This window comes from Pogona vitticeps, chromosome 4 (genome assembly GCF_051106095.1).
Source record: "Pogona vitticeps strain Pit_001003342236 chromosome 4, PviZW2.1, whole genome shotgun sequence".
Taxonomy (NCBI): Eukaryota; Metazoa; Chordata; class Lepidosauria; order Squamata; family Agamidae; genus Pogona; species Pogona vitticeps.
In genome coordinates this window covers 131666896-131691689 of record NC_135786.1, presented here as the reverse complement: position 1 = coordinate 131691689, position 24794 = coordinate 131666896, and the positions used below count along the sequence as shown (strand labels likewise).

Genomic DNA, 24794 nt, shown 5'->3' with positions numbered 1-24794 from the left:
TGTTAGATGATCCATTCTAGTGTGGACGGAAGAAAAGGTTGTAGCTTTTTAACCCATCGTAGGACAATTTGCCATCCACACTTATTTCATGCCAGTGCAGACAGGGTAAGATGAGGGAGTGGCTAAGCATGATACAAGCTGCATCTATCTCAACACCTGGCATAGAGCGACAGGTAAGATCTGGTCACCTCTGTCCCATCCCCTTCCATCTGACTCAGATCCTGTCCTCAGCCCCTGCCACCTGCTTGCCTTGGTGCCAAAACAGATAATAATACTAAGAGCTGCTGTCACCCTTCCATTTTAAATACATTGCGCATGTGTGAATATATGTCAAAACAGCCATGGAAATGTTGGTGTGCCCATGACCGAGGCTGAAAAGTGTAAAGCAATGTGCAGCAACTTCCCACCCACAAATCTCCCCTGAATTCTCCTTCTGTGAACCTAATCCCAGCCCAACTCACAATCCTAATACACCATGCTCTCCATATGTAACCATATAATGGACTTAGGTGAATACAAGAGTTTGGCATGCATTTACCGCAAATGTCAAAGTATGATTAACTATATGTTAAGATGGAGACCACTGACAGAAGAACAACAATTAGGCTAGAAAGTTATGGTTCTCTTCTGTGGCAAAAGCAATAAAAAAAGACGGGTCAGAATCTCTTGCCCTCTGTTGTGTGGGCATCGCGGAGCTTTTCCAGGACTCACACAGGGAGGTATCCTGTATCTCCTGGCATGAGCACAAGCTCTGCTGGAATCAACAGGGTATGGTTTTTGGTTTGCACAACAGCAGGCAGGAGACTGGGAGCTGTGCCTGCCCCTTCATCCAAAAGGCTCCACAGCTAGTAACGCTAATCCATCGCTCTACAAAACACTCCAGAGTAATGAATCAAAGATAAACACATGTGTTGAAAGAATAGGAATAATAATCTTACTTCACTGTAGCACTCTCAATTCAAACTATGTTCCTCTGTTAATACATGCAACGTTACCTTCCGGTTCCATTTAAGTAATTACAGAAAAGATGTGGGTGATGGGAATCAAAGTGCGAACATTGGATATTTATCCCCATACACATAACCCCTACTTCTGTGGCCTCAAAAAAAGTGGGTTCACATCCCCACTCAGTCATGAAATCCCTGCCCCCACCTTCACTAGGCTAGCAAGGAGATTATATGGAGATCTAACTGAGAATATAAGCCATGAAACCTGCCTGCTGCATGCCATGACTGCTCCTCCCACCCATCCCCCAAACCATACACATTCAATATCTGTATTTGATTAAACATAATTGAAAGGCAAACCTGCAAAATGCAACTATAAACTATCTTAGGATAAATACAAATAAGGAATGCAATTAATTTACATGTTTGTTTTTTTGCCTAAAGAAAATGCATACATTCATATTTGGGTAAAGCACAACAAAAGTCCACTCCCCAGAAACAAGGAAACATATGGATAGCATGTTCCTGCTATATGCACAAAACTAAATTAATCTGCTATACATATGAAACTTTTTATGCTTCATAAGCTGTCTCTGAAAGATTGTGCTCTAAAAGTCAGTCTTTAAAGAAAAGAATTAAATAAATGATGATTGAAAATAATCTTTCATCAAAAAGCCAAGAAAACATTATAAACATCAAAAGTGCTTCTCAGCTTTCCTCCAAGTCCTGACAATCACTCTATGCAAATCCTTCGCTATAATAATATAGGCAGTTCTGGGGTGAAGTCAAGGTATGGTTGTGAGTAGTAACGGGGCCTGGGTAAGACAGGAACCTGGTCCACCTTATGTTTAAGCTCATTTAGACCAGGTAACTTCCTAGAGTTTGATCAGGAATGCTCACTTTTCTTCTGCTCCCAAGTTTATTTTATTTATTTAAAATATTTTTATTCCTCCTTTCTTCTCGGAAAGAACCCAAGGCAACTCTGGAGCTTCAACAAATGTCAAATGTCCCAGTAGGAAAGAGACATGAAACTCTGAAAACACAGGCGCACAACTTCTGGATTCATCTCTGAGCCTGGATGCCCAGGTTTTGGCATTGGATACATGCATAGTTAAGGCTAGTGCATTAGCTGTGCCTGTTCCTGGAGAGGTCTGATCTGGCCACAGCAACACATGCCTTAGTTACATCCAGGAAAGCCTTTGGAAAGTGCTTGGACACTTCAGCAGGTCCAAAACACTGCAGCCAAATTGTTAACTGGGGCTGGTTACAGGGATCACATAACCTCCCGTTACAGCAATTCCAAGGAGGCTGCCAAATTGTGCACTAAGAAAAATGTTCTTCCCTCTCCCCTGCCCTCCACAAAAACCCACACAATAAACAAGAAACTGAAACTAATAGATTGTTTAGGATCAAGCATACAGTATATAACTTTAACTTACCACTTCTTACAGTGAGAGTGCCTTTGACAGCATCTGTGCCCAGTACATTCTCTGCTTCACAAGTATATTCCCCGGCATCTTCTACTTTCACTTTATTGAACTGTAGTCTTGAGTTTTTTCTGTAAAATAGGCAAATGAATGTAACATGGTCAGGAAAACACCTTATCTGCAATCAGAACGGTGGGAAAGAAGTTAAATGGCACTTCAGTTTCTAAGATCACAGGATTCCTCATGGCTCGATGGTTGGTTTGCTTTTGCACTGAAGTTTATTGAAAGTGTGACGTATACAATAGCTATCAGATTGCTCATATATTCATACTTGGATTCATTACAAGAATCCTCAAATGTTGGTTAATCAATAATTTCCTTTGTAGAAACTACACTGAAATGTCCAAGTACAATCAACTTCCCAGTAATGCTTTCTATCAAATTTGCCTCGTGCTAAACGTTTTGGACAGCATCTGCTCAAGATCCTCTGTTAGTTTTCAAAAGGTCCACATTATTCACATAATCCATAAGCCATAAAAGGACAAAGCGACAAAATCTCAGGTGGAAAATCTGTACATGAACCCTAAATATACAAACTGGTGAAAGCTGTGCAGTTCTGTGAACCAAGCTATACTGTTCTCACTGTTTCCACTGTACGGATCATTCTGAAATAGCCTTGGTCCCAACCATTGATCCATTGCCCAGCGATCGGACCATCTACCCATCCCCACCAAGTGCCAATTCTCTGACTCACAGCAATCCTCCAGTATCAGTTTAGAAGGAAAACACCTCAGTGCCAGTAGTACATAACTGGCTTTACAACTGAAAAACTAAAATAAATGAAAATTTATTGAATGAACAAAATAGGGCTGAGGATTTTTTTTAAATCAAACTTGTGAAAAATGAACCTTTTGAAATGAAAACAAATGGAGAAATCTTTTTTCTTCCTTTCTCAGTGATCTGGAAAGTCGATGGTGTCTCATAAACAGGTGCCTCTGACTGACTGACTGACTGACTGACTGACTGACTGATGTTAAAAATGACACTCTTGAGCAAGCAGTGAAATCCATGTAAGAGTTGTGATGCTTCATTATGCATGTAAATATTAAAAGAATAACTGTTAACAGTGTTAAATGTAAATCTTTCCTAGTCAGTCTGAAAATCTAGGACCTGAGGCGTACAAATGTAATATAATGAAGGCGCTTCTGACTCCCTCCCTGTAGGAAGGAACCCTGACTTTCTTGTGTCTTTGCAATACTTACAACAAAGTTTAAGGTCTGGATGCTGATTCAGTCATTCAGTCCTTTTCTCCATAATTCAAGCAGGCTGCCTTTTTATTGATTTGGCTGATTGGTTAAACAATCATTCATAACTTTTAAAAAACTTCAAAAATTATAAAACATCTGAGCAGAAGAGGAGAAATAGATTTGTACTGCATGGTCACAATCCAATCATCATCCAGGCCCCTTATGCTGTGAGGAAAGGTGCACTTTACCTGGGCCCAGACGGTCCAGGGGAGACCAGCCCAGGCAGCAAGCCCTATTACTATGAGGGGAGAAAAATGAGGATATAATGACCACTGATTTACAGAAACTGTTCTTGCATCTGTTTTCTAGCTCTTGTGCAATTTGCTTGATCAGTCAGTATTAGAAGAATCTCAAACAACTTTCTAACTCTCAGGGCTCCTGGCCTGTCTCAGCCTAAGGATATCCTTTTGAATAAACAGTATGGTTGTGCAGTGTGAGACTGATAGCATATATCCATTTACATTCACTAGGTATAGAAAGAAGCAGTCATGCTCCATCATCCCTGTTTCCAGTGTTGTTGCTCTGCTAGGTATGGGGAGTTCTCCATGTAGGTCAGGACCAAGACTTACATGGAGAGCCCCATATAAGGTGGAGGCTTCCCCTCTGCAGACTTGATTGCTGCCCAGGTGTAGAAGAGGGGCAGATTGCCAAAAGAGAGCAGATGGGGTTAAAGTGGTCCCTATTGTCCATGGTGACTGAAAACAGATAAAACTGGAATAGGGCTTGAGTATATATCAGAATCTACAAATCCCAGCGTTCCCAGTGAACAGGCAAGAAAAGAGGGCAATGTGTATAGTGAGGGTAAATGCTACTGCTGCTGCTGCTTTGGTAGGGAAAATAAATAAAAACACTCCCAGGATAATCCTTGTATTAATTACCTAAAAGATTACAAAACTGTTTGCAAAGATTACAAAACTGTTTGCAAATTAATATTCAGGCTGGGTGTCATGAAAGATAGCAAAGATGGGTGTTTCTCAAAAATGCAGAATATTTCAAAGGAACTGCGGAATTACATAAAAATTTTTTCCTGGCTCTTAAAATTGCACGTATGGAATGAGGGATTGTGATGTCAATTAAGGAGTAGACACCCTCATTAGAAGTGTGTACTGTGGTCTCAAAAATAATGTGTTGGTCATAGAAAACAATGTGCAAGCTAGATTCTGCTGCAAATAAACAATTTCCCCCAAGCTCACTCTTGAAGAAAAGCTTAATACATAGTGAATGTAGCTGCAGAATGACCACCTGGCTTAAGTAACACTGCATTTCTATACATTATAAGGGCTAGATGCATTTCAGTATACATTGTCCTCTCACCAGTCAAATAGTGCCTGAGTATGAAGCATGAGCACTACTCCAGCCTTAACGAATGAAGGTTCGGCAAAACACTTAGAGGTGAGCTCCTAGGCCTCTCCCATTCCCATCCCATTTTTTTCATATGATGACAGAAGGGTCTGAAGTCCTCTCATCTATAGGCTCTTAATGCAAACAAGAAGCCCGGGAAATCTAGGTTCTTGCCTATGTGTAAGCATAACAAGCACAGATTCATTAACAGCTGGGCAGGGTATGGTTTGTGTTATGTTCTATGCCATCAGGTCAGAACTAACTTTTAGTGGCCTTACTTGAATTTTCAAGGTAATTTCAGGCCCTGGTCACATGTGGGTGATCACGGAACAAAGGAAAGCTAATTGCCTTAGAGAAGGAACAAAGGAGTCAACAAACGGATATCCGAGCCAGTGGAACCTCAAGGCAACGCCCTGAGAACTCTTTTTATTGACTTAGCATGAGTTACAGAGTATGTTGTTAGAATTCAGATAGGATACTAGTTACCAAATCACCACTAGGATTGGTTGAAATAACTCTTTGATCTTATGCTCTACCTCTAAGCGAAAGGACAGAATAAGGGGTTACCCCGCCTGCTGGCAGCTGCTGCTTCTGCCAGGAGTGTATGCATGTCACTGGAACAGAATGTACAACAGAGGATCTTGAGCTACAACATTTAAGCAGAAGTTGTTAGCGCAAGAACGCATGAATCACATACACACAAGCAGCTTCCCCAGCACCAAACATGTATTTACAGACTACATACAGAAGTGAAGACCGGCAGCATGACAGCATGATACTCATCAGGAAGAAGAGTACATCTGCTGTACAGAGTCCACATATATACTTATTCACAACTATCTGTGTCCAATCATATTAGATATTGCATGATACATGAGTCAGCACTTTATGAGTCATCATGACTCAGCATTACAGCACACCTGTTCAATATGGCTGCTCATTAAGACACTTTGGTTTTTCATTTTCTGTAGATGCTCAGACACACTCCCACCAAATTACAGTCTGTATCTATACAGTTTTCTGGTCAGAGACACCTTTTTTCCTGCCGTGTCTCTAACATAAATCTTTTTCAAAGTGTCCCAACATTCTTTAGCCGAGGTCAGGCCATGCACATGAATCAATTGACTGTCCTCCAAACATAGGATAATTGTGGTTAAAGCTCTTTCATTGAGCATTTCTTCCTCCTCATCAAGTGTCATGGAGGGATCGTTAACAATCTTCCACAACTCCTCCCTTCTTAATAACATCTCGACTTTAATAGACCACGTCTGGTAATTCTTTTCATTTAATCTTGTTAAGGGAAAGCCTCCCATGGTTGCTGCCCCCAAAGACTGCAACCTGCTGTCTTTTTTCTCAGTCCTCTGTTTTCTTTCCCCTCCTGGGCTTTCAACGGCAGAACTCCCACCTTCCTGGACCTCCACCTCTTCCATAAACTATTGCGGCACCCACTGGTACTCACCAGCTTCCTTGGCGCAGAGCGGTTGTTGCAGGGTGCGTCACTGGGCCCATAACCCCTTTGTTAGCACAAGAACATGAAAAATCAGCAGAGTAACTGCTGGTCCAGGTGGTTAAATGAATCACACACACAAAAGCAGCTTCTCCAGCCCCAAACGTGTATTTACAGACTATATACAAAAGTGCAGACCGGCAGCATGACAGCATGATACTCATCAGGAAGAAGAATACATCTGTTGTACAGAGTCCACATATATACTTATTCACAACTATCTATGTCCAATCATATTAGATATTGCATGATACATGAGTCAGCACTTCATGAGCCATCATGACTCAGCATTACAGCACACCTGTTCAATATGGTTGCTTATTAAGACACTTTGTACTGCTCAGGCCTGTAAATTTTACCTTGACAGAAGTTTCCCACAGTCACATGAGGAAAATGTTCTCTAGTTATCCTCCACTTAGACTGAAGAAGCTACTTGGATGAGTAGCGAAACATTTCAACCTAACAAGAAAGAAGTCCAGTTGCCAGGACTCAACTTTCAGACAAGCTCACCTGGATGACTAAGAATCTTCACAGATAAACTCCAGTTAGTTTAATGTATTCGCGAAGGCTTTCACGGTCGGGATCTAATGGTTGTTGTGGGTTTTTCGGGCTTCTTGGCCGTGTTCTGAAAGTGGTTTTTCCTAACGTTTCGCCAGTATACCGGATACCTTGCAGTTGTGGCCAGGTATACATTGGAACCACAAAATGAAGCATCCATACCAGAATCAAAGAACATGAGAGACACTGCAGACTAAAACAACCAGAAAAATCTGCAGTAGCTGAACATGCCATAAAACAAACTGGACATGAAATTCTATTTCAAAATACTGAAATACTGGACACCAGCAATCATTACGTCAGACTGCACAGGGAAGCCATTGAAATCCACAAGCATCAACAAAACTTCAACCGGAAGGAGGAATGTCTGAAACTCAACAAAACCTGGCTTCCAGCTCTCAAAAACACAGAGTGCAAAAGGTCAACGAACTCCACCCAGCCACAAGGTCAGGGGATTACTGCACACAAAAGACCAGCTAATGACACCCATCAACCACATGGACAGATAATCTCCCCTCCTTATCAAAACAATACATCCACAACAAAACACATTAATCAACCATCTCCTGATTAGGACAATAGCCTATCTCACAAACTAGCCTTCTCACAGCCATAAATACTCCACCCACTCTCAAGCCTACCCAGAGCACAGTTTGCTGTCCTCTGAAGATGCTGGCCACAGAGACTGGCGAAACGTTAGGAAAAACCACTTTCAGAACACGGCCAAGAAGCCCGAAAAACCCACAACAACCTCCAGTTAGTTTGTTGCTTTTTTTTTCCTGGTCACACGATACACTGTCAAGATTGAGACATTTTCCTAACCAGTGCTGTAATTGTGGAACATTTCATCCATCAACAGGATGGCTGTGTTGTCCCGGTTGTACTGGTGCATTCTTTACTGGAATTGCCTATGTGCACAACCTGCCCTGCTTCTTTTCAGAATAGAAACCAGGAAGGTGACTGCCATTACTGTGGCACGCATATTAATTTGTGTTTGTGTGTGTGTGTGTGTGATACATTGATGCCTTGGTAAAAGTATGTCACCGGGGGAGCAACTGCCATTACATTATTGGTGAGTAGTATATATTTTGTATTTCTGTGGGAAGATACATTGAACTGTTAGTATGTCAGTATCACCGGGGGAGGGGATCACCAATACTGTCATGTGGCTATTCCATGTCCATTGTGTGCAGTGCATTTCTAAAGGAGCAGCCAGTGCAGCAGAGGACATTTTCCTAAACAGAACCCCTTCCTGATTAATGTTCCCTCTAATTTTCAGCCCTGCTGGGCGGGGCTCCAGTCCCTCATGTGTGAATGCACCATGCTGTGCGTGAGAGTCAACCCTGACAGAGGTGCTGCGTTACCAGACTACGCCAGGGGGCGTAATGGTGAAGTGAACTGCCCAGAGATGAAACCAAACAGACACTGTTGTAGTGTTGAAAGTATTATTTACAATAAAGTCCATATATACAGGGGTAAATACAGCTTCTCTTGGTCTTTTATACAGTCCTGGTCATTCACAGTAGTTCTTCAGTTAGCAATGGTAAATTACAGTTTCAGTAACCACAGATTGTTACCAATGTAAATAGTTCAGCATCCACGAAGTCTTCTCCTCTCACCACGGAGATAGTCTTCTCCCAGGATCTTCTCCTTGCAATATGGCAAGTCTTCATCCAACGATGCAGAATATACAGTTCTCAGCAACAAGATCACCAGCAACACAACAATACAACCACTACCCAACAACCCAAACTACCCAACAGTTTGTCTCTGCGAGCTTGGCTAGCTTTATTCTTGGATTCTCCAATCAAATTGGTTGTCACACAGCTGCCTCAATTAACCCAGCTGTGCTCCTTTGTTACATGTTGCTTTACTAAATCTGATCCTGTAACAACTTATACACTGAATTGCAATGAACAATTCCATAGGTTGACTTTGAGACCTGTCAATCTCCTCCAATTGTTTATAGCAATTCTGTAACATATGTATCTTACATAGTACATTGCCTTGAACATATACAGAGTTCTTTTTACATTCATATACATTATATCATTCCCAACATTTCACATGCTTTGTTATGTTTAGTTGGCCCCAATACTTTTGTTAAACAATCAGCTTTATTATTTTCTGTTCCACAGTATACCAGTTCTATTAAACCATTCTCTATACTTTGCTTTACATTTTGGTATCTGATATCTGTGTGTTTAGATCTGCTTCTTACATTTGGTGAGTTTGCCATCTGTATGGCAGCTTGATTATCTTCAAAAACCTTTATTTGTGATTTTATATTCACACCCAGATCTTGTGCTAATTGTTTATAGAAAACTAGATCTGTACACAATTCAGATAATGCTGCATACTCAGATTCGGCAGAAGACAACGATATAAATTTCTGTCTAGCTGTCTTCCAGCTTATCAAACTTCCTCCCAAATGTACAGTCATGCCTGATGTTGATCTTCTGGTTGTTAAATCACTCCCATAATTTGCATCGGCATAAGCAGTAATAGTCAGTTCTCCCACTGGTTCTAAATTTAGCTTTTTATTTTGTGCTTCCTTTAAATACCTAAGTACTCTTTTTGCTGATTGCATGTGCCTTTCATTCGGCTTGCTCACATTCCTTGATAGCAAATTTACAGCTATAGAGATATCTGGCCTTGACCATCTGCTCAAATATAGTAAGCTGCCTATCAGTGATCTATATACATCAATATCACATTCCGGGCCATTCATATCTTCTTTCTCAAACTCTGTGTTCATAGGAGTTGCTGCACCTTTACAATCCTCCATTTTATATTGTTTTAGGAGTTTTAATATTTTGTTCTTTTGGGCTATTTTAAATCCTTTCTTACTTCTTTCTATTTCTACTCCCAAGTAGTTACTTATTTCTCCCAAATCTCTCAACTTGTAGTGTTTCTTTAACATTTGGATTGTTTCTTCAGCCTCTTTCTTATCTTTGGTAAATATGGCTAAATCATCCACAAATACTAACATTATAGCTTGTGTCTTATCATTTATAAATAAACAAGGGTCTGCTTTTCCTTGCACAAAACCATTGTCCTTTAAAGTTTTAGTTAAATGTTGGTTCCATTCATGGCCACTTTGTCTGAGACCATATAGACTTTTTTTTAATATCCAGCATTTGCCTTCACTTTCAATTCCTGGTGGTATTTCCATATAAATTGTGTGTTTCAAGTCAGCATATAAATAGGCTGTTTCTATATCAACATGCCTGGTCATGAGATTATGCTTGGCTGCATAGGTTAAAGCAAATCTCAATGTCTCTGGTCTTAGAGCCGGTGCAAAAACTTGATCATAGTCGTTTGAAGTTTGTGCATACCCTTTTGCCACTAACCTTGCTCTATACCTCACATTACCATTGTCATCCACCTTCCTTTTAAATACCCATCTGGAACCAATTACTTTTGATTTTTCAGGCAGTTTCACCTCCTCATAAACTTTCAGTTGTTTTAATGAATTTAACTCCTTCTCCATTGCCTCTTTCCATTTTATTTGTTCTTTCTCAGGCATACTACATATGTCATTATATGTTTCTGGCTCAGCCACATTGAGACAGTAATAGGTCTCAGGCTTGTACCTATCAGGAGTTTTTCTCTCTCTGCTAGACCTCCTAGGTAATTCCCTGTCCTCCTCGAGAGTTTCTCTCCTTTCTGAGTTGGATGGAATTTCTTTATCAGTTTGCATTTCCTCAGGTTCTACCTCTCTTTTTATTTCTTGCTCTGTTTGAGAGTCACTATCCTCTCCACTATCCTCACTACTTTCATTCCTTTCAGGCAATTTAATTATTGTTTCTGGGGGTTTACATATTTTGTCCCAGTTACTGTGCTCATTAAAAGAAGCACTGCTACTTATGACAAGTTTGTTGGTATTTGGCAACCCAAACCTAAATGCTCTCCTATTTTGTTGGTATCCAAGGAAATACATCAATCTGGCTTTCTTCTCTCCCTTTCTCCTTATTTCTTTTGGGATGTGAACCCATGCAGGAGATCCAAATACGTGTAAAAATTTTAAATTTGGTTTTCTCCCAGTCCAAACTGTGTAGGGTATGTTGTTTATTCCACTGTGCCAAAGAATATTAATATAAAAATTCGCACAAAGTGTAGCTTCCCCCCAATATTTCTCAGATAGATTACTCCCCCTAATCATTGCCTCAGCCATGTTCTGCAGAGTTTGGCCCCTTCTTTCAATAAAGGCATTCTGAGTAGGTGTATAGGGAGTGGCTCTCCTGTGAGTAATACCATTTTTCTTTAATATTGCTTGAAATTTGGCATTTGTAAACTCTGTTCCATTGTCAGTTTGTACCACCTTAACCTTTTTCCCTGTTTTGTGCTCTACAAATTTGAGCCATTTTTCAAACTCTACATGTACTGCACTTTTATCTTTCATGAGATAACAGTATCCAAACCTGGACTTTTGGTCTTGGATAGAAAGAATGTATCTGGCTCCTCCTAATGATGCACTTTTGGGTCCAATTACATCAACTGACACCAAATCTAATATATTTTTCACTTGTACATCACTATGTTTCATTATAGGAGCTTTCTTACTCTTGGCTAATTGGCAAGCTTGACAATTCACATATTCATTACATTGCTTTAAATTAACTCCTACTGAGTTTTCAATTGTTTTTCTCAATGTTTTGTAGTTTGCATGTCCTAGTCTTTGATGCCATAAATGAATACAATCTTTGTGTATACATTTGTTTTCATAGACATTGTTAGCCTTAGTACAGTTTAGTCTATATAAATTATTTCTAGCATAGCAATTCAATTTTTCATTGTTCTTGCTAGTTATTACACATTTCTCCTCATAGAAAGTGCTGACAAACCCATTCTTTGCTAATGAACTCACAGAAAGTAAATTATGCTTCAAATTTGGAACATGTAAAACATCTATTGGTCTAGCAATATAAGGCAATTTCACTTTACCTTTTCCCAGTACCTTAGCACTAACACCATTTGCTAAGCATACTTGTTGGTTGGATACAGGTTGGTAGTTAAATATTAGCTGTTTACTCTTACACATGCTGGCAGTTGCTCCAGAGTCGACAATCCACTCTTCTCCCTGTTCAGAGTTATAAATTTCCTCAGTCAGGCTTAGTGTTTCTCTCTTGCGTCTGGTTTGTTTTTCTTTTCCTTTCTTAAATTTACAGTCTTTCATCAGATGTTTTCTTGAGCCACAGGAAAAACAGCGTTTTCCAGAATGAATGCTTGCAGCTGTGTCCCCCTCCTCCTCACTTTCCTTCAGCTTATCACGGTGATTAGTGAATTTGGAGTCTCGGAGCTGTTTGTTATCTTTTCTCTTTTGTTCTTCTTCCAACAGTTTGCCCGTTATATTAATTACTGTTAGCTCTGCTTGAGGAAGAATTTCTAAATTGGTCACCAGCTGATCATATGACTCATCTAATGAAGACAGGATAATAAATGCTTCTTGTATTTCTGTAAATGTGATGTTCTTTTCTCTTAAGTCCATCAACATTGACTTCATTACCTCTAAATGTTGAAGCATACACCCTCCAGCTTTCAGTCTAGTTCGAAAAAGTTTTCTGGCAATTTGAATCTGGCTTCCAACATTATCTCTTACGAAGAGTCTCCTTAAATCCTCCCATGCCTTCTTTGCTGAGTTTTGGCCTCTCAGGTGGATAAGAAGACGGTCTTCTAGAGTTAACCCAATAATAGCCAGAGCTTTTGCATTTAGTTTCTTTTTCCTCTCATTTAGGACTGCTGGGGGATTTTCTACAATGTCCCATAATGCTTCCTTTTGCAATAGCAACTGAACCTTCTGCTGCCAAGTTGCATAATTCTCCCCATTCAACTTTTTTATGCACAGTCCAGCCATAGACATTTCGTTGGCCATTTTTACCACAGACTGTAGCCAACACTACTTGGCTCTCTCTGTTCAGCAGTTTCTTCAATAACTTCTTAAATTTATACCTGGATGCAGTCTGGTGCGCTGTCTGGGCCCATAACCAATTGACAGAGGTGCTGCGTTACCAGACTACGCCAGGGGGCGTAATGGTGAAGTGAACTGCCCAGAGATGAAACCAAACAGACACTGTTGTAGTGTTGAAAGTATTATTTACAATAAAGTCCATATATACAGGGGTAAATACAGCTTCTCTTGGTCTTTTATACAGTCCTGGTCATTCACAGTAGTTCTTCAGTTAGCAATGGTAAATTACAGTTTCAGTAACCACAGATTGTTACCAATGTAAATAGTTCAGCATCCACGAAGTCTTCTCCTCTCACCACGGAGATAGTCTTCTCCCAGGATCTTCTCCTTGCAATATGGCAAGTCTTCATCCAACGATGCAGAATATACAGTTCTCAGCAACAAGATCACCAGCAACACAACAATACAACCACTACCCAACAACCCAAACTACCCAACAGTTTGTCTCTGCGAGCTTGGCTAGCTTTATTCTTGGATTCTCCAATCAAATTGGTTGTCACACAGCTGCCTCAATTAACCCAGCTGTGCTCCTTTGTTACATGTTGCTTTACTAAATCTGATCCTGTAACAACTTATACACTGAATTGCAATGAACAATTCCATAGGTTGACTTTGAGACCTGTCAAACCCCCTGCACAGGGTTCCATTGCGAATGGAACAGAATGGGGCAGACACTCTTGCTGTGGGTGAAAAAGAGAGGAGGAAAGCTGTGCGGAGGGGGTAGAGTTACACACACTTGTGCAGTCAGGCAACCTTCTTCCTGAAATATCGATGTATCAGTAACTATTATTTTTATATATATACTGTATATAAACCATGAGACCACGATTCAGTACAACAGAGTTATGGAAAGTATCAGAAGAACTAGAAAACATTTCCCTTGTGTGACCAGGGCCTGATATATTTAGGTTTTACATCAAATTTCAGAAGAGCTAGACATGTTAGTCTTTGCTAGAATATCAGGTCAAAAACAATTTTTAAAAAAATTAAGAAGATAAAAATCTTTGTATTTTATGCTATATTTTAATGCGAGCTTCCATGGACAAGTCAATCTCTTCAGACAGAGGTGTCTTTTAGAAATGGTTTCACCAGTTTCAACCCTACCATGGTCAAGCAAGGATTCGAACCCTGGTCTTACGGGGCCTAATCTGTCACTCTATCCACTATACTACAGTGGATACTCCAAAAAGGTTACACACTGATACAGATCCTTAGAAAGAAGAGGTGGGGCTGTAAAAGCCTAGGTGAATTCAATGGATGAAATTAGAGTTCTACTGCATAGGTAACCAAAGGGGACTACAGCCCATGTGAAATTTCATGGGATTGACTAGTCATGGAGTACCAAATAGATTTGCTGACAAAAGTGCACAGAATCTTTAGATGATAATGAGCCTGGACAGAAAGGAGTTCTGCCTTTAACTGCCAATGAACTTTCTTCTTGTTGTTTTGACTTTGTGATGAGAGAGGATGCATAGCAAATCTAGAGGTCTCAAGTTTGGTGAGATCCATTTCAGGTAACATGGAACTTTCAACTTGTACTCTGTCATTAGAATCATTATGTTACTGTATTATTGCCCAAATCGTTTGTCATCTCATTCACAATTTATTTATCCGGAGGTAAGCAAATTAAGCAAAAGGAAATATCTTCCTTCCAAGATCTGTTTCCTTTCTGAGTGAGGCAGACATGCTCCTGCCTGTTGTTAATTAGTGACAGAACATGCAGTTCACAAGTAAGTGGTTTCCCCCTTTACTGCAGCAAACATTCATTGAAAAGGACAACTCCCCTGCCCAGTGGCGCCAGAAGGCTGAGCAAGTGGTTTGGGGGAAAATAAGCTGATGGGAAAGTGGATGATTTGACATACAGGTAATTGCTACTTTATGCAGTCATTTTCTCAGTTTCATTAAAGGCCCCGCCATCACTGAAAATAATAATAATTTTCAAGTGGTTTGGCTTGGGAAATGGGGAATAAAGGACAAGCATTTAAGAAGAGAAAGTACAACATTGAACATTCACCGAAATCATCCATTCTTAAAATGTGGCATCACTATTTACAATTTCGAATGAGAAAAGCTCAGATAATCATGTGCAAGAGACAACAACCTAGTTCGTTGCTTCTGCTTTATGCTCTTGTTAGTTTACTCTTGGGTGAAAAACTGTGTTGCACCTAAAGAAATTTTTGAACAAATTAAATTGCTGATTGCTTGGGCAGCTAACAAGAATGTACCAAACCCTAGCATGGATTACATAAAATTATATAGCAGAAAGAGACAGATTTGATGACTAGCTGGTATGAAGGGATAATCCTGTACAAAAAATTGTCTAAATAACGTTCTCTGAATACACTAGAGTCAGTCCTGGCCATTCATGGTCCCTTTTCATGGTTTATACATACAAAAGCACTTTAGAACAATGAAAGTGTTCAGTGATATTCGTTGATTAGGCTGGAAAAAGAGTGGTTGTTGTGGGTTTTTCAGGCTCTTTGGCCGTGTTCTGAAGGTTGTTCTTCCTAACGTTTCGCCAGTCTCTGTGGCTGGCATCTTCAGAGGACAGCACTCTGTGCTCTGGAAAAAGAGCTTTGCTATTCCACTGCGACATTCTATTTGCAACAGTGACAGCCAACAGTAGCTAGATGGAAAAACAAACTAAATCATATTGGCTGAAATCCAGTTCCATAAGTGACACTATGTAAGGCTGATGGTGTCATAATCTGCAATGATATTTCAGAAATAAAACAGAGGTCTCAAGGTTCCAGTTGAATCCCTTTTGTCATGGGGAAACTGTTGATGGCGGGAGACAGCTAGATTACACAGTTGAAGGAAGAAAAAAATCTTAAATTTTTAAAATTTTAAACAATTTTAAAAAATACTTTCAAAATATTGCTGGTGAGGACATCATCAGCCTTATGCAGCATTTCTTATGGAACAGAGTTTCAGTCATTATCTATAACATATTTTGGGGAACCAGTATGTGGCAGTGGATAGAGCTAGAGGCTAGGACTCAGGAGACATGAGTTCAAACCTCACTCAGGCATTGAAACTCACCGGTTGGGATGGCCACAATAAAACCCCTCTTTAAATATATAGATTGCACTTGTGACTTGATGGCACATAACATACCTCTATCTAATGAGATGCTGTGATTGCATTCTTAACAGACTTTACACATATGTATATTAGTCTTTTTAAATCTATGCTGTAAATATGGAACAGTGCCTTTAACTATTCATTTTATTTTTGCATTTTGTGCAATACATAAAAAGACAGTTAGGATGCTAGCAAATGTGAAATATTGAAATGGGCTAATTTATCAATAATTAAAATGTAATGAAAATCAATAGCTTGTCCCCTTTCCAAAGTGCATTAGAAAATGATTTAAAGCCTATAATACTGCAACAGTTTTGGCAACATATCTGGAAAAGTGCTTTTATTTAGAGAGGCAAAATGAAATGAATATTTGAAGAAAATTCCATATCAATTGACTAGATTTAAAATGACCCATGAGTGAAATAATGATGCACATTTTGCATTACATATCATCTTTCCCCAAAAATAAGACAGGGCTTTATATCAATTTTTGCTCCAAAAATGCAGTAGGGCTTATTTTCAGGGGATTTTTTTTCCATGTACAACAATCTACATTTATTCAAATAACGTCATGGCCTCTTCTTCTGCTTGCTGCACAATGGTGGAGGGCGAGGTTTCACTTAGGGCTTAGTTATTGCGTAGGGGATTATATTATGACCATCCTGAAAAATCATACCAGAGCTTACAGTATTTTCAGGTTAGGTCTTATTTTCAGAGAAACAGGGTACATGTATTTCCAAAATATGAATCAATTATGAAATTATGTTATTTTATATTGAATGCTATGGTAATATTCAAGAGGACTGAGAAGAGAATTTTCTGACTTATTTCAGTGGATTCATTGAGATGCATCGACTTGAAATGACATAAAAAGTCTTTCAGATATATCTGAAAAAACTATATGTAGAGGTGACTGAAACAGTGGGCTACAGTTCATATATGTTTCTGCCAAATTAAACTCATTAATCTCTGAGGTGTATTAAGATTCTTATTGTTTCTGCAGAAGGAAAAGTTATTAGACACTGGAAATTTCATCTGCAGTTACTTCTAATGTACTAATAGAGTCTAAACTATGTACCACATGCTAGTGAAAGAAGTGTTGTGGTGTTCCAATTGTGTTTGATTGAATTTATAACACAGGTATATTGTCTCCCTGCTTATTTAACTTATATGCAGAATACATCATGTGGAAGGCTAGACTGGATGAATCCCAAGACGGAATTAAGATTGCTGGAAGAAATATCAACAACCTCGGATATGCAGATGATACCACTCTGATGGCAGAAAGTGAGGAGGAATTAAAGAACCTTGTAATGAGGGTGAAAGACGACAGCACAAAAAACAGTCTGAAACTCAACATCAAAAAAACTAAGATCACGGCCACTGATCCCATCACCTCCTGGGAAATAGAATGAGAAGATATGGAGGCAGTGACAGATTTTACTTTCTTGGGCTCTATGATCACTGCACATGGAGACAACAGCTACGAAATTAAAAGATGCCTGCTTCTTGGGAGGAAAGCAATGACAAACCTTGACAACATCTTAAAAAGCAGAGATATCACCTTGCCAACAAAAGTCTGAATAGTCAAAGCTATGGTTTTTCTAGTAGTTATGTATGGAAGTGAGAGCTGGACCATAAAGAAAGCTGACCGCCGAAGAATTGATGCCTTTGAATTGTGGTGCTGGAGGAGGCTCTTGAGAGTCCCCTGGACTGCAAGGAGAACAAACCTATCAATTCTAAAGGAAATCAAACCAGAGTGCTCACTGGAAGGACAGATCCTGAAGCTGAGGCTCCAGTAATTTGGCCATCTCAGGAGAAGAGAAGACTCATTGGAAAAGACCTTGATGTTGGGAAAGTGTGAAGGCAAGAGGAGAAGGGGACAACAGAAGATGAGATGGCTGGACAGTGTCATTGGAGCAAACAAGATGAATTTGACACAACTACGGGAGGCAGTGGAAGATAGGAGGGCCTGGCATGCTCTGGTCCATGGGGTCACAAAGAGTCGGACATGAATAAACGACTAGACGACGAGACGATAACATAGGTGACAATGTAATTTTGCCAAAATTAATGAGTCTTCCATTTTAAAGAAGCACAACGAAAGGAAGGCTTTTGTTGCAATTTTTTGGAATGTTTTCCCAAATCCAGCCTGTAGTTGATTTGGCTGTGGGAGATTCTCAACCTGACCTTAAAGAAAAGAAACTAGCCGTCATTAATCCTCCTGTCTCTTCCTACTTCTGGGAGGAAGTTTTCAATTTTTAAAATATATATATGTAAGTGATACAGCATCAACATCAATACAATGTAGTTGTTATTTACTTCCTTTGTTCCTCCACAAAGCAGAGGAAGAGTTTAATTTGTCAATATCATGAATTCTTTTTACTTCTTCTGTCCCTTTCCAGAGCAGAGAAAGTGTTTAATTTGCCAGTATAATGAAGTAACTGTCTTCTTAAGCCAGCTCATGATCTGGGAGGTTGACAGCAGAAAGAGCTGGACCAAACATGGTCACCTGAGATGTGTATGCAATTTGGATGCAAGAATCACACCAAATTGCATACCAGGCCTTTATCCAATTTTAAACAATATTTAACTCACACCAGCTTGCTCTACATGAGCCTGTGTAGGCAAGCTCTAATATTTTATTTAGGTATTAAGGTTAAGTTTCTAATTACAACACAGAGGCTATCCTCAGCATTTTCACAACAATACCTTTAATAATATTTCATGTGTGGCCTACATTCATTTAATTTGGACAATTTAACCATAGAGCAGTATTACAAAGTGCTGTCTCATCTTATGTGACATTCATGACTATCAGGACAAGGATTTAATTTAAAGGAAATGGTTATATATATGATATATAAGTTAGAAGGGAATTTGCGAAACTGAAATAGCCACAGTGGACAGTGCAAATATATCTCCAGGATAATTGACACTGAAAACTAAAATGGTCATAAAAGTGCACTCAGATACTTATCATCCTGTAACACTGACTTTGTGAGCTACATTAGTAGGCTCCTCTATTAAAAAATGATATATGGATAAACCATCTAGGGCTCTAAAAGTACGTATAATGAAAAATCATAGCAACATATGAACAAGAAATCTGCTGCTCCCCTAGTCAACCATTTCCTAGAGCACAATCACCCTTCTAAACATTTACATTTCCGGACACTAGACAAACTTTTCCTCATTGGAATCAGACCTTGTAGAGAAGGGAAATAGGCTGGATATTGGGGCTTGGGACTTCAGCTCCCAGGGCCTCAGCAAAGAACTACAACCACTTTCCCTGTTTTAGAATCCACATTTTTTTCGGCTGCCAAGATAGCCTTAAAATTACCTGCTGTCAATAGGAAAAACCGTGAAAGGGTATAATGCCTTACCCTCCCCTTCAGTAAGCTAGCAGTTGCCATTTGTGAAATGGGGAGATGCAGTTTCAAAATTCTAACAAGAATATGCCAACAAATATGGAAAACAAAATAACAGACTACAAACTAGAAATATTCAATACACATTCCAGCTCCGAAGAAAAGAATGCCAAAGAATGCAGCAACTATAGGACAACTGCATTAATTTCTCATGCAAACAAAGTGATGCTCAGGATTTTCCAACAAACACTTTCACCACAGATAGAGTGAGCAATGCCATATGTTCTAGATGGATTCAGAAAAGGGAGAGGTACTAGGGATCATATTGCAAATATACATTGGCTGTTGGAGTATTCCAAATAAGTTCAGAAGAAACGCAGATGACAGTAAAGCCTTTGACTGTGTGCACCATGAAAATTTATTTTAGATTGTTCTAAAAGAAATGGGCATGCCATTTGATTGTCTTGATGTACAACCAATACGCTGGACTAAAGGCTACTGTTATGCCAAAATATGGGGAAACAGAATGGTTTGTAATAGGAAAAGGTATCAGACAAGGGTGCAGAACATTAAAAAAACTGCATTTGATTCAGATAAAGGAGGAAAATGATGGAAGAAACGTAAAAAGTGTAAGATATGCAAATTACACCACATTACTGGAAGAAAGCTCAATGACTTGAAGCAATTACTGAGGAAGGTGAGAAAAGCAGCTGCAAAGCAGGATTACAACTCAAAAATTAATAAGGCAAAAATAATGGCTGAGATCTTGTTGAATCTGCAGTGTGCAAGATGGAGGATGTCATCATCCAGTGACAGATATCTTTCATTTATTAAATTAAAAACTTCTAATCTCTCCTGCAGTTTCCAAGGCTCACTAGGAATCTCTATTGTCTTTGGGTGCCTTGGGATGGAGGGGAACCTTTCCTATGGGAAAACTGCCACCAGCAGTCCTGCTGCTGGAACAGGGCTGCCAGTAGCAATCCAGCAGCGATTTTCTTCCCCCCCCCCTTTTTTATTATATAAATCCATACATGCTGATTTAACATTGTGCCACCAGAGTACAGCTTATAATCATTGTAAAACAACTACTACACACGTTACGCTCCTAATGTATACAACATCCTTCTAACCATTGATAGTATAAGTCCCATGTTTGATAATATTTTGTATCTTCTTTTCCTTTGATTTTCAGTGTTAGTCTGTCCATTTCAGTGCAGTCCAATATCTTTTTAATTATTTCTTGATCCGTAGGTCATTTTTCCAGTACTGTGCATAAATAATCCTCGCAGCTGTTAGAATATGCAGTATTAAATATACATTTTGTCTATCAACACTTTCTGGTATTATACCTAACAGAAAGAGTCAGAAAAAGGATACTGAATAAGATTTGAACAAAACACAAAGAGAAAAAAGGAATACTAGGGCAGTAAAACCTAAATACAAGTAAACAAGATGGAGAATGAAATTGGGATCTTCTCAGTGAACATTAATGGTCTGAATGCACCAAGAAAAAGAAATCATGTTTTTTCAAAACTACAAAAAACCAAAGCAGATATAATTTGTCTTCAAGAAACACACATCAAACAGCAGCATTACAAATATCTGATCTACCCGAAGATTGGGAAGCTCTACTACTCAGCTGCACAACAAAAGAAAAGAGGGGTAGCTTTGTATGTGAAGGAAAAGTTAAACTCTAAACATATCTATTCTGATGAAGAAGGGAGAATCTTAATGGTAGAAATAACAATAAATCAAAAAAAGGTCTTCATGATAGCAATATATGCACCTAATAGTAAACAAAAAAAATTCTATCGTAAGCTATATAAAACAATATTGGAAAAAGAATACCAAAATATTTGCATATTAGGTGATTTTAATGCAATTGTAGATGAAAGACTTGATTATAAAAATGGCAAAAAAGGGGAAAAGAGAAGGAGAAGACTGCCAAACGTTTTCTTTCAGATGGCAGAAGAACTAGGACTATAAGATATATGGAGAGAAACAAATACTAAAAGCTCTCAATTTACCTTCTACTCAAATAGACATAAATCCTGGTCGAAAATAGATATGATCTGGCTATCCTCAGAATTAAAAACTGAAATACAGGAAGTAGAAATAGAAACCAATATTTGGGGAGACCATAATCCAATGAAAATGCGGTGGAAAGGAGAGAGAAGAGAAAAGACAAGATGGACTTTAAATCAGGAAATTTTGAAGGATAAAGAATTTGTGGAAAGAACTAAAAAAGAAATGGAACTCTTCTTCAAAGAGAATAAAAAAGAGGAAACATCCCTGCAAACAATCTGGGACACAGCTAAAGCATACTTCAGAGGATTGGCCATATCATATATAGCCAAGAGGAATAAAAGAAAAAAACAACAACTTACAAAACTGAAAGAAGAAATCAAAAAACTGGAGCTAGAGCTACAAAAAGAACCGCAGAAGACAACTCTTAAAAACCAGATGGATATAGTGAAACATAAATTAAACTTAATAGAATCAGAAGAATTAGCTCAACAAGTCAAAAGAGCTAAACAAAATTTCTTCGAGAATGCCAACAAACCTGGAAGATGGCTATCCTATAGATTGAAAAAAGAAAAACAAAAAGACTGATAACGAAGCTACAAGATCAAAACGGAGACCTCCAATATAAAAAAGAGCAAATAAAAAAAACTAAAGAATATTATGCTAATCTCTATCACACTCAAGAAGTTTCTCTTAAAAAGATAATACAATATATTAAAAAAGCAAATCTCCCTAAAGTACCAGAAAACATTAAAAATCTCCTAAATGAGAAAATAACAATGATGTAAGTAACGGAAGCAATTAAAAAACAAACAAAAAATGATAAGACTCCAGGACCAGACGGATTACCAGTGGAGTTTTATAAATCCTTCCAAGATATAATAAGCTTACCAATAAAAGAGGTCTGCAATGAAGTCCTACTAGAAGCTAAAATACCCAAGACATGGCTAGAGGCATATATCACATTAATACCAAAAGAAGATATGGACTCCACACATATAAAAAATTTTAGACCAATATCACTGTTGAATGTGGACTATAAAATCTTTGCAGTAATTATAGCGGAAACATTGAAAAAGTTTTTAATGGAGTTCATCCATTCAGATCAAAATGGATTTTTGACAAAAAGACAACTAAGGTATAACCTAAGGATAATCTTGGACATATTAGAATATTATGAGGTACATTCAGAGAAGCAAATGGCATTAATCTTCTTGGATGCCCAAAAAGCCTTTAATAATGTGAACTGGCAATTTATGATACAGCAAATAAAAGCTATGGATTTTGGCAAAAATTTTACAAATGTAATTGAGACAATCTACAATGAACAAATAGCTAAAGTAATTATAAATGGCGAACTGACGGATAATATTAATATTAAAAAAGCACAAGACAAGGATGCCCGCTCTTTCCATTGCTATTTATATTAACTCTGGAGGTATTAAATAGGAATGTGAGGAACGATCCAGAGATTAAAGGTACCAAAATACAGGACGAGAGCTACAAACTACAAGCATTCGCAGATGACTTGGTGTTTATATTGGAAGACCCACTGGAAACAACATTGAGACTACTGGACAAAATTGATGAATTTGGGAAAGTAGCAGGATTGAAGATAAAGAAAAAACTAAAGTTATAGTGAAAAACTTAACAGCCAAGCAAAAAAATCAACTCTCAAAGATGTCAGATTTACAAATAGTTAAAAAAGCTAAGTATCTTGGAATATATTTAACTGCTAGATGTGTAACTATAAAAGAAGATAATTATATGAAACTTCTTAACCAAATAAAAATAGACCTAGAAAAATGGAAAAACCTACAACTATCACTATTAGGAAGAATTGCAAGAATCGAAATGAACATTTTGCCAAAGCTACTTTTTTTGTTCCAAACAGTGCCAGTGAAAATAGAGAAGCACGTTAAGATAAGGCAAACTTCTCTGAGAAGGATAATTATGGTAAGAAAAGTGGAAGGTTTTAGCAAAAGAGGAAAACAGAACATGAGATGCATTGATTCAATAAATGAAGCCACAGCCTTTATTTTGCAACATTCGTGCAGAGTTTTAATTATATGATGGTGTTGTGGCGGTTGTGTCAGGTCATTCATTCAGAGGGCCACTATGAAGAAAGCAATATGAAGATTGAGATTCGTTCAAATGTGCTTACATTAGAAAAAGGTTTTCTTCTTTAAGCTCACATTTAACCTTGGAACACTTTAGTTGTCAACAAAAAGAGCATCTGAGCATGTTATAAATGCATATCTCTCTCTGTGAGAGCCATCTTGTAGTTTAGGAAAGGACTTGAATCTGGATAGTGACTATGTTTAGAAATTGACAATGCCAAACAATTTTTTCCAAAGGCACAAATATAAATTGACAAGTGATCAGAACAATATCATTTACTTACTTTCCATTTCCATACTTTATTCTGATATCTTTGCTTTTTTTCAGTTCTTTGCCATCTCTGAACCATTTGTAGGATGGCTGGGGGTTCCCAGCACTTGCCTCACATTTCAAAGAAATCTTTGCACCCACTTCTGCATTGACGCTCTTTAGTTTCTTAAGTTTCGGAGGAACCGCTGCAAAAAGAAGAAAAACCAAAGTCCAGTTAATAAAGTTCTCTTCATCTGTGCAGACTGCTAAGAAATGAAAATGTACATGCTGTTGGGTTTCTTTTGGCAAAGCCTCTAATGAAAGGCTTGATGGCTGCATTTAATGCTACAGTGAGCAGTGGATTCTTTAACCACAAATCAGCTTTACCATTTTGACCATTCATAACATTAAAAAAAACCCGAAGAACAGGTGCATTTCATTCTCTCTAGACATTCAGCTTTTTGTCTGAAGCATCATGAGAAGCTGGAGTTTCGCCATCTGCAGCTCTTTCCAGCCGTTACTCCTGCTGCACATTAGCATCCTAATCTCTTAAACACGGCTCCCAGCACATCCTCCCTAGCATCCTATCCAAGTACAAGAAACACAAATGGCTCATCCAAATGAAAGCTAAATGACAACACTGATTGAAGCAGGGCTTTTCCTGGCGATGCTTCTGCCTTTATTTTGATCCAGCATCCACTATCTCATTAGCTGCGTTGTGTCTCTTACCTTTGTTGCTGTCATCAGACATGCTGTTAATTCCATAGCCTGTGCTAATCTGAATGGAAGCATTTCGTTACAGGAAAGGAAAAGGAGTTCAGCCTCTTCCTCTCAGTTCAGCCACAATCACTGCAATTGTTTTGTTTTGTTTTGTTTTTTAATGCTC

General features: G+C 38.6%; 1 protein-coding gene across 5 annotated transcripts in view; it reads right to left on the bottom strand.

The window, feature by feature from the left end:
* The window catches only part of NRG2 (neuregulin 2), a 209013-nt gene that overhangs the window by 75068 nt on the left and 109151 nt on the right, over positions 1 to 24794 (bottom strand). For all 5 annotated transcript variants that reach the window (XM_020799420.3, XM_072998398.2, XM_072998400.2 and 2 more), the window contains exons 2-3: positions 23943 to 24114; positions 2387 to 2505 (exon numbers count right to left, since the gene is read on the bottom strand). In XM_020799420.3, coding sequence (XP_020655079.2) covers positions 2387 to 2505; positions 23943 to 24114 — 291 coding nt within the window. The remainder of the gene's footprint in view (positions 1 to 2386; positions 2506 to 23942; positions 24115 to 24794) is intronic.